Source organism: Esox lucius, chromosome 1, assembly GCF_011004845.1.
Source record: "Esox lucius isolate fEsoLuc1 chromosome 1, fEsoLuc1.pri, whole genome shotgun sequence".
NCBI lineage: Eukaryota > Metazoa > Chordata > Actinopteri > Esociformes > Esocidae > Esox > Esox lucius.
This window is the reverse complement of record NC_047569.1, coordinates 9259785-9270228: the sequence shown is the minus strand read 5'-3', so window position 1 is coordinate 9270228 and position 10444 is coordinate 9259785. Positions and strand designations below refer to the sequence as shown.

The window sequence follows — 10444 nt, the reverse complement described above, 5'->3', positions numbered from 1 at the left end:
CGTAATATATACACTCACCTAAAGGATTATTAGGAACACCATACTAATACTGTGTTTGACCCCCTTTCGCCTTCAGAACTGCCTTAATTCTACGTGGCATTGATTCAACAAGGTGCTGAAAGCATTCTTTAGAAATGTTGGCCCATATTGATAGGATAGCATCTTGCAGTTGATGGAGATTTGTGGGATGCACATCCAGGGCACGAAGCTCCAGTTCCAACACATCCCAAAGATGCGCTATTGGGTTGAGATCTGGTGACTGTGGGGGCCATTTCAGTACAGTGAACTCATTGTCATGTTCAAGAAACCAATTTGAAATGATTCAAGCTTTGTGACATGGTGCATTATCCTGCTGGAAGTAGCCATCAGAGGATGGGTACATGGTGGTCATAAAGGGATGGACATGGTCAGAAACAATGCTCAGGTAGGCTGTGGCATTTAAACTATGCCCAATTGGCACTAAGGGGCCTAAGGTGTGCCAAGAAAACATCCCCCACACCATTACACCACCACCAGCAGCCTGCACAGTGGTAACAAGGCATGATGGATCCATGTTCTATTTCTGTTTACGCCAAATTCTGACTCTACCATCTGAATGTCTCAACAGAAATCGAGACTCATCAGACCAGGCAACATTCTTCCAGTCTTCAACTGTCCAATTTTGGTGAGCTTGTGCAAATTGTGGCCTCTTTTTCCTATTTGTAGTGGTACCCGGTGGGGTCTTCTGGTGTTGTAGCCCATCCGCCTCAAGGTTGTGCGTGTTGTGGCTTCACAAATGCTTTGCTGCATACCTCGGTTGTAACGAGTGGTTATTTCAGTCAAAGTTGCTCTTCTATCAGCTTGAATCAGTCGGCCCTTGAATCAGTCCTCTTATCTCTAGCATCAACAAGGCATTTTCGCCCACAGGACTGCCGCATACTGGATGTTTTTCCTTTTCACACCATTCTTTGTAAACCCTAGAAATGGTTGTGCATGAAAATTCCAGTAACTGAGCAGATTGTGAAATACTCAGACCGGCCCGCCGTCACTCAATTCCCCCCAAAAGAAGATGGAAGGTGGAAGGTGATAGACCCTTCCGGTGGCAACCATCAAGGCCAGCTCCTCCCCCTCACAGCTGGCCCAAATCAGGATCTGGTCAGGGGGAGATAAAAAAAGGCCCCAGGAGAACAGCTCAAGGCTGAGGCACTGGGAGAAGAGTCAGAAGAGTGAAGTTGCTCTGCCACAGCAACCTGGGAGCAAGTAGGAAGACAGACTGGAATTGATTTATTCCATTCTTCCTCCTGTTGTTTTTGTTAATAAAACACCCACCAGGGCCCTGAACACTTGTTACATTTCCGTTCCCTGTGATCTTCACCCATTACACTGGTGGAAGAGGCAACAGTACATTTTTGTTTTCCCTGTTTGTCAAAGACACAATGATTTGGAGGGCAACATGCAGAGCCTGCTAACAAATGGCACCCGGCTGGTGTAAGTTGTGGCAATGAGGCAGGGGTGGAACGGTAGGAGAATTTCTGGGACACTGCTGGACTGTGATGACCCACTGATGAGCCACCCAGAGACCCATGATGAGCCACTCAGAGACCCACTGATGAGCCACCCAGAGACCCACCGATGAGCCACCTAGAGACCCACCGATGAGCCACCTAGAGACCCACGATGAGCCACCCAGAGACCCACCAATGAGCCACCCAGAGACCCACCGATGAGCCACCCAGAGACCCACCAATGAGCCACCGATGAGCCACCAATGAGCCACCCAGAGCCCCAGAGATGAGCCACCCAGAGCCTCAGAGATGAGCCACCCAGAGCCTCAGAGATGAGCCACACAGAGCCTCAGAGATGAGCCACCCAGAGCCCCAGAGAGGCCATCTGATGTTTGACAGCCCACACCCATGCCTCCAAATTCGCCACCATGAGGCCGCCCCACCACCCTTCCAGCAAAGTAGTTTGTCTTTTGGTTTTAATTTATTCCCCACTTCCTCCTGTTATTTTGTTAATAAAACGCCCTGAAAAATGTGCCTCTCCCATTTACCCCTACCTCTCTTGTTCTTTAATATATATGTATACATATTAAAGAGAGAGGGAGAGAAGTTTCTCGTGAGACATTATTTCGAGGTGAACAAAAAAATATTTTAAAAAACCAGTGTATCATGTAATTCAATCGCGCCCTGGCTCTCAAGCGAGGTTGTATTGCCCGCTGGAGGCTGGGCGCGGGAAAGCACGCAGAAGGGAACTGAGCAGAAGGATTTCTCTCGCTTACTTCTCGGTGACTGCTGCAGAGAGATCGAACAAACTACTCAATGGCTACCCTCCCTGCTGTTCACGGGGATAGACATAAGTTAAGAGATAGGGACAGAGAAATATAACTAACAAACAAATAGCATCTTCGGGAGCTGGGACAGCCCTGCATAGTTGTAGCATTAACTTCCCCTCAAAAAACGCAAAAAATACATTATTGCCATGAGGACTAAGCAAACAAGTAAGATATTTTCTGTCAAGTCACTCTGTGTGCGCGTGTGTGCGTGCGTGTTTGAATCGTCCCATGCGTGCCTTCTGTTCCCTGCTCCGTCTCGCGCTGCCTGTCATCCACAGGTCTGCTGCCTCACGAGAAATACCCCACCCGCTGTACACAGGAATGCACGAGCCTCTCTCTCCTTTTGACAGAGAGAGAGAAAGAGAAAGCGCAGAACGAGAAAGAGCGCCCTGACGCTCGCTCCCGTTGCGACACTCAGCGCGCACCTCTTCTCACGCCGACACTATCCAGAACGAACACCAACGTCCCCTGAATATCTCCCCCCTTTTTCACTCTCTCACGTCAGTTGCTCTCCCTATTTTTCTTTGAGCTCAATCCCGGCCGTGACGTCTAAAAAAGAGCAGACCGATAAAGTGTCTTCTCTATGACCCACAGAAGGTTGGCGCATCAGACAGCGCTGGGAATCTTAAGCCAAGAAGAGTGCAGTTTTGGACCAGCTACACTGTTGAACGTTCGTCGGGGGGTTGTAAGCAAGCAAGTAGAGGACCTGCATCATAAGCAAAGCTGTGGATAGGAAAAGAGAGAACACTGCATTCCAATCACGTCTTCATTTTCTCTCTCTCTTTGCCTGAGCCACAGTGGGAGGAGAGAGAGAGAGAAAGAGAGAGAGCAACGAGAAAATCTAGGTAGAGGAAAAGCTTCAGAGGAGAGAGAGGGAGATCCAACAATCTTTAAACTAGTGTTTTTTTTTTTACCGGATGCTCTTAAATTGCAGTGCAAAAGTAAGGTGAGTGCTGCATCTGTGAGTCTGTGTGTGTGTTCATGTTTATCCATTTTGCAAAGAACTAAAACCTTTGACGTGAGATGGAAATGGAAGGACTCGTTAATGGTGTTAACGGAACAGAGGAATCTAGCTGAATCCTTCTGATCAATGGGTATTTGTTTCCCTATTCACTGGTTTCGAGCCGATGTCACGATGAAAGCAACTGCAGTACTCTTGCCATTAATTTCAGTGGTTTTTCTGTTTTTGTAGGCGCTATCTATGTATGTTTAATATTCCCTACTTTGTTGCATCATTTTCTTTTCCCATTCCTTAGATATTCAACATATATTATTAATGGATTGATTTACCGTTTAATTTTGTTTTCCTTAGTCCTTAATTAACATAGCCTAAATGTCCCTTCTGGGATGATTCTACCCCGTTGTTATGGTTAGGTCTAAATGCAGGGTTTTAATTGTTACGCTGTATGGATGTGCGGCTCATTTCTATGCATCTCTCCTTTTCTTCTAATTTCTCGTCCTCCGTCCTATTCTCTCAGCCGCCCCTTAACGAAGACAACCGGGATATCGCACCTCCTGCCACACGGGCACAGCACACGCAGGAGATGTGAAGTTGGATCTCGTTAAACTGAGTAGGTACCCAGGAATATAACAGCTGACACGCACAGGGAATATAGACCACTTCCCACCGGCTGTGCGACGTGGGAGTCAGGGAAGACTGCATGTTGAATTTTCTCTTTTTTTGCGTATTTTGAGGATTTGTTTTAAATTATTTTGGTGCCAATGATTTAATGGACAGCGACCGCCGGCACTTCATGTGTTTTCAGTGGGATTTCAGTACCAGGGACAGCACAGAGGTTTTAGAGGCTAGCCAAACCGTGGAAGCAGGGCACTGTGGGAACGTACAAAGTGCGCTATTCATCTCATTGTGTTTGTGTGTGCTTGTGTCCCTGAATGTGTGTGTGCAGTTTTAACACAAGCGGGGATATTGGTGAACGGAATCGTTTCACGTGCCTCATAAAACGAAAATACTTTTTTCAGTTTTTTGTTGTTTTCTTTTGCAATGACCCAAAGGACCGGGAGCTAACGGACTTCACTCCCGGGGAGGCGAATAATCCGCACAGACGAGGTGCGCGCGAGCGGAGAGCAGAGCTTGTCCGGCTTATCTCTCAAGAGTTATTTTGCCTTTTTCTCCATCCCGTGAGCAGCAGTTAATCATCTGCGATCATCTAGATGCTTACATTTTAAATCCGATATAATGTATTTTTACAATGAGGTAAGGCAAATATTTTTGAAGGATATGAACATTTGATTCTGAATAATTTAAACCAGACAGCAGCCTGAAGAGTACATGGAACTGAGTGTGACTTTGACTGTAAAGTAAACTAAATATCTCTCCTGAAATTGTTTTCATTGGATACGGTTCAGGTGCTGATCTGAGAAACGCAGTATATAGCCGAAATGTCCTCTTGTCCTCTCTGGTACATATGTTGAGCCTCAATGACAGAGCTGTCCCTGTCCAGTATCCCGGTTTAACAGGAGTAGGCTACAGCTTCCGCTATGGTATGATTAATCTGGCGAAACCGCACCGTCATTAATTTTCACAACAACACGGCGTACTCCAAGTGTCTGATTTACCGGGAGAGGTCGGCAACATTACGTAATAAATACACAGAGATCACCTCTCCTCTCCTCTCCACCCTTCAAGTTCTGCTGTTGCCTTTATTTATTCATTGCGATAAGCATCTCTGGGTTTGATTTATTGCAACCTTGCTGGTAGGTCTTCTGCAATTTATGTCATTTATGTTTGTGGTGACGTTTAACAACGGTCTAGTAAGGGGATATTTGTTATTTTGTTAGAGTTGGAATGTAATGGGCTAAACAGTAAATAGGGAACATTGACATCATTGTATTCAATCATTTCCATGCACAGCAGCCATGAGACATATATTATAACTAGATCTCTTGCTCTTTCTCTCCTTTACTCTTTACCCCGCTATCCCTATCTGTGTATATGTGTGTGTCTGTGTCATACCCTCCCCCTCCCTCTTTCTCATGTCTCTCTCTCTCTCTCTCTATTGTGGTTGCAGTGGTGTGAAGTGGCTTCCCATAGCCGTGACTTCATCAGGTCTCAGTGAGGATGCTGTGGGTTACCTTGCTGAGCACCATAGCCTTAGGATGGACCACCCCGATCCCACTGCTGGAGGACTCGGAGGAGATCGACGAGCCCTGCTTCGAGCCCTGCTACTGTGAGGTCAAAGAGGGCATCTTCCATGTCCACTGTGACAGCAAGGGATTTACAAACATCAGCCAGATCTCCCAGACATGGACGCGTCCTTTCAAACTCAACCTTCAGAGGAACTCCATGAGAAAGCTGTACTTCAACAGTTTTCTTCACCTCAACAACGCTGTGTCCATAAATTTGGGGAATAATGCGCTACAGGACATCCACGCCGGAGCGTTTAATGGATTGGGAATTCTCAAACGGCTGTTTCTGCACGAGAACAAACTAGAGGTTTTTCGCAATGACACATTCCTGGGTCTGGAGAGCTTGGAATACCTGCAGGCGGACTACAACGTCATCAAGAGGATAGAGAGCGGAGCATTCAGGCACCTTCACAAACTCAGGGTGCTCATCCTGAATGACAACCTGATACCAGTCCTGCCGAGCTACCTTTTCAGGTCGGTGTCGCTAACACACCTGGACCTGAGGGGAAACAGGCTCAAGATGTTGCCATACAAGGGCACTCTGGAGTATGTAGGGCGCAGTCTGATGGAAATACAGCTAGAGGAGAATCCCTGGATCTGTGAGTGCGACATAGTGCAGCTAAAAACATGGTTGGAACGCATCCCCTACACTGCACTGGTTGGGGAGATCACCTGTGAATACCCCTTCCACTTGCACGGGAAAGACTTGCGCGAGATCAAGCGCAGCGAGCTCTGTCCATTACTTTCAGACGCAGAAATCGAGGCCAAACTAGGAATCCCTCGGTCTCCGTTCAACAACGAACACACGTGGCCAACGAAACCGTCGTCCATGCTGTCGTCGTTCCACAATACAGCGTCGTCCGTTGAGTACAAAGAGAGGCATGACAAACCCACCAAACGGCCTAGGCCTCCCAAGAACCCTCCCACACCTAGAAGTATCTACCCTGGCCTGAACCAGCCTCCAATAGCTGGCTACCAGACCCGTCCGCCCATCCCTATCATCTGCCCCTCTCGGTGCACCTGCAACCTCCACATCAACGACCTGGGCTTAACGGTCAACTGTAAAGAGAAGGGCTTTCATAATATCTCAGAGCTTCTGCCTAGGCCCCTCAATGCCAAGAAACTTTACCTGAGCGGGAATCTTATTCAGAAAATCTATCGCTCTGATTTCTGGAACTTTTCTAGTTTGGATTTACTTCACCTGGGGAATAACCAGATTTCATACATTCAGGAAGGGGCATTTATTAACCTTCCCAACCTAAAAAGTTTGTATCTGAGTGGGAATGACATTGATAGGCTAACCCCCGGCATGTTCCGAGGCTTACAGACGTTAAGTTATCTTTACTTTGAGTATAACGTTATTTGGGAGATCCAGCCGGCATCTTTTTCTCTCATGCCCAGCCTCCAGCTTGTTTTCCTGAACAACAACCTTCTTCATAGCCTCCCAACCGATGCCTTCGCTGGCACCAGCCTGGCTCGCCTGAACCTCCGCTACAATCACTTCAAGTCTCTGCCCGTGCGTGGCGTTCTCGAGCACCTGCATTCCATAGTCCAAATCGATCTTCACGGGAATCCCTGGGACTGCTCTTGTGACATCATCCCTCTCAAAACCTGGATGGAAAAGCTGTCCTCGGTTATTATGGTCAGTGACATCAGCTGTAAGACCCCTGAGTTTGCCGCTGGAAAGGATCTGAGGTCCCTGGAGGCTGAGGTTATCTGTCCGGAGCTAAAATACTCATCCAGACCCTCTCCAGCTCTCCCCTCTGATGACTTGACCACAGGCAGCTCTGGTCTCGGCAAGGCTGGAGGCAGAGGGCCTGTGCCTCTATCAGTCCTCATACTCAGTCTTCTCATTTTGATCATCTCAGCGGTTTTCGTGGCGGCAGGGCTTTTTGCCTTTGTCCTCCGGAGGCGGAAGAGGCTGCCCTTCCGGAAACGCTCTGAGGTGGACCTGACGGGAATCCAGATGCAGTGCAGGATATTCGAGGATCCGCCGAGACAGACTAGCAGCGGGAGCGCAGGCTCGCCGGAGAAGCCGCCCAGCGGGCACTCACACACTCACACACACACTCACGGTCACGTCGGCCACACACACACTCACAGTCATGTCTATGATTACATTCCTCACCCCGTGACGCAAATGTGCAACAACCCCATTTACAAGCCTCGGGAGGGGGAGATTGGGGAGGAGGAGGGGGCGCAGTTTGCAGAGACGAAAGAGAACAACAGTAACTACCGAACCCTAATAGAAAAAGAGAGGGAGTGGACGCTAGCCGTCTCAAACTCGAAGCTCAACACGATCGTCACAGTGAGCCACAATGCAGGGGACTTGTCGGGTTTTCACGAGAACGGTGGCCTGTGCCCCACCGTGATTGACAGCCAGAGACCCACGCCGACAGTTGGTTTCGTAGACTGTCTGTATGGAACGGTGCCGAAACTAAAGGACATGCACGTCGCACATGCGCACCCGCCCGGTATGCAATACCCAGACTTACAACAGGACGCGCGTCTTAAGGAGACATTGCTGTTCACAGCTGGGAAAGGCTGCTTCCCTGACCCCTCCCAAAGCGATTACCTCGAGTTAAGGGCCAAACTCCAAACCAAGCCGGATTACCTCGAAGTACTGGAGAAATCTTACCGGTTCTAACACACGGAGAATATACTCTGTACAAACACACACACTCACTTTTCCATAGCCCAAACGGTTCAAAATCACGGAACAAAAAAAACATACAAAAAAAGCAGCATGATATTAAAATATTGTATTACAAAACGTTTTCCCCAAAAAAACGCTTTGGAGGAAAGGCCATTCTCAGATTCAATGAAGTGCCTTTTTTCAAAGTAGCCAGCAATGTTATCAACCCTTATTTTTATATAGAACAGATTGGTCTAATTGCCGAGGAGAAGGAGATAAAGAAAGAGGATGCACTTGGGAAAATCACAACATCCGAACAACATATTCCATCAAACTGAGCCCTTCGCACAGTCTTAAACGGTGGAGTGGAGTAACATACTGCGCGATAGGACCGGGAGCTAGACGCCTCAGCGGCCACTGGGCTCGTGTTTCTGTCCCTCTATCTTTCACGTGGATGTATAAACGCCTGGTGGCCCTGCACATGAAGTTTGTCAGAAAAAAAGAAAAAGAAAAACACTAATAAATTGCAGTTTGCTGCATGCACTCGCTCCATTGCAGGGGCGAGGGATTTGCTCAGAACTATCACTCACATATTAATAGAAACACTGCAACGCATTACGGTTTCAGTGTTCTATTTAATTTTATATTCTATTATCATTATTATTATTAAAGAGGACTACTATCTATATCTGGGTGCTTCTCAAGGACGTGCCCGCCCAAGGATGAAAACAACATTTGTGAATATTATATGATGACGCTCAAGGTTTTCTGGAATTCCATGCACTTTCTTAAGAAAAATGCTTTGGGATTATCTTATCGACACTAACGGCTTTGTAGGAGGCACTTTTAATGTTTTCTCTCTCACAAAGATTTGAAGAAAAAAATGTGCATATATTTATTCTGTAATTTCAGTGAAAATTTATTGTAAAGGTAATGTTAAATCAATGTATAGTGAATATGCGTCTGGTATAGCCTTCTTAATAAAAACAAACTCTTAAATAAATGAAAAGGGTGCTGCCACGGACCGTTTGTGAAGAACATAGAGGTTATGTGTTTGGTATGGCGCTATGCTGTGCTGTGTTTGTGCATTGCAGAATGATACATTGAGGTCAGTAGTGGCTTGATACATTTTTGTGTTGTTCAGCTGTAGACAAGGTTAGGAATTTGCTGCTACTCTACAGTGTCACTTAGGCTAGATTGGCAAGGCGTGACACGATGGTTGGCAATACACATTAGAGGCAAACCTTTGGTCGATTAAGAATTGAAAATGCCAATGAATGAATGAGGTTTTCCTGAGGGGTTCTCTAAATATACCATTGTGTTGTAATTTCATTGTTACTGTGTTAACATGAAAGTTCAGTAAGTGCTAGAAAAGACAGTAGGTCTGAGTGAAGCAGATGCTCTCCAGCAAGCAGTTCACTGCAGATTGAAATTTCAGATTTTCTCCAAGTGAGGGCGACAGAGGGACACTCAGCTGGCCTTGTCCTGCTGGTTTGTTAGAGACTATCACCAGACTTTTCTAGAATAATTAGGTGACAATGAATTCAGAACATGACCAAATGAAACACTGGGCTAATACACTATAACATATTTACCCTTGTTGTAGGTAGTTCCATCTAAATACAGTTACCTACATAAACAAGATAAAATTATATTTTCAATATATTGTTTATTTAATCAATACGATTGGAGGGCCTATATTAATACAGTGCACTGGTGTGTGTGTGTGTATATATATATATATATATATATATATATATACACACACACACACATATTTATGATACATTACGTCCTTATATGGAAGTCATTTTCAATAGCTTTGAATAGATGGACAGTTCAGGCAATGCTTTTTAATTCAAACCAGTCAATAGTTAGATATTTCACAATGTTTTTTCATGTCACTTGATTGATTGCTAGGAGTCACAAAATAAGGCTGTTAAATCAGAACAGTAGATGTGGAATTTGGAAGAAAGTACTGTGATTTGGAAGAGATATTTATGTTGAAAGGTCATTTCCATTGTTAATTCTCATTAACTTCAGTTTAATGTCAGTCAACAACACTATAACCAATTCTCCATTCTAGATAGGTCTGTATCAACTGTTTTACACCCATTTTACTTTTCTCTCTCACAAACACTAAACTAGTTTCCTCAACTTCAAATATTGAATAGGCCTTTATTATTATTTATTATAATAATTATAATTATTATTACCACTGTAGCATCACTCTAGGCAAAATGTCTATATTGTTAACCACTCTAAGCTGGCATCCAATCTCACCCCCATTCTTTATCAAACCTCCCACCCCACCTTAATCCAGCCCCAAACCTCACCCCCTTCCAATA

General features: G+C 45.7%; 1 protein-coding gene across 4 annotated transcripts; it reads left to right on the top strand.

Moving 5' to 3' along the window:
- Positions 1–2707: 2707 nt before the first annotated feature.
- Positions 2708–9786, top strand: slitrk3a (SLIT and NTRK-like family, member 3a). 4 transcript variants are annotated; one of them, XM_020040764.3, is made up of 4 exons: positions 2708–3260; positions 3793–3885; positions 4328–4529; positions 5344–9786. In XM_020040764.3, exon 4 carries the CDS (start codon positions 5394–5396, stop codon positions 8106–8108), a length of 2715 nt encoding a protein of 904 aa, XP_019896323.1. In that variant the 5' UTR covers positions 2708–3260; positions 3793–3885; positions 4328–4529; positions 5344–5393; the 3' UTR covers positions 8109–9786. The 4 variants fall into 4 exon arrangements, with proteins under 4 accessions (XP_019896323.1, XP_019896370.1, XP_010900004.1 ...); XM_020040811.2 differs by lacking the exon at positions 4328–4529 and having other exon boundaries at positions 2708–3255; XM_010901702.3 differs by lacking the exon at positions 4328–4529.
- The last annotated feature ends 658 nt before the right edge of the window (positions 9787–10444 follow it).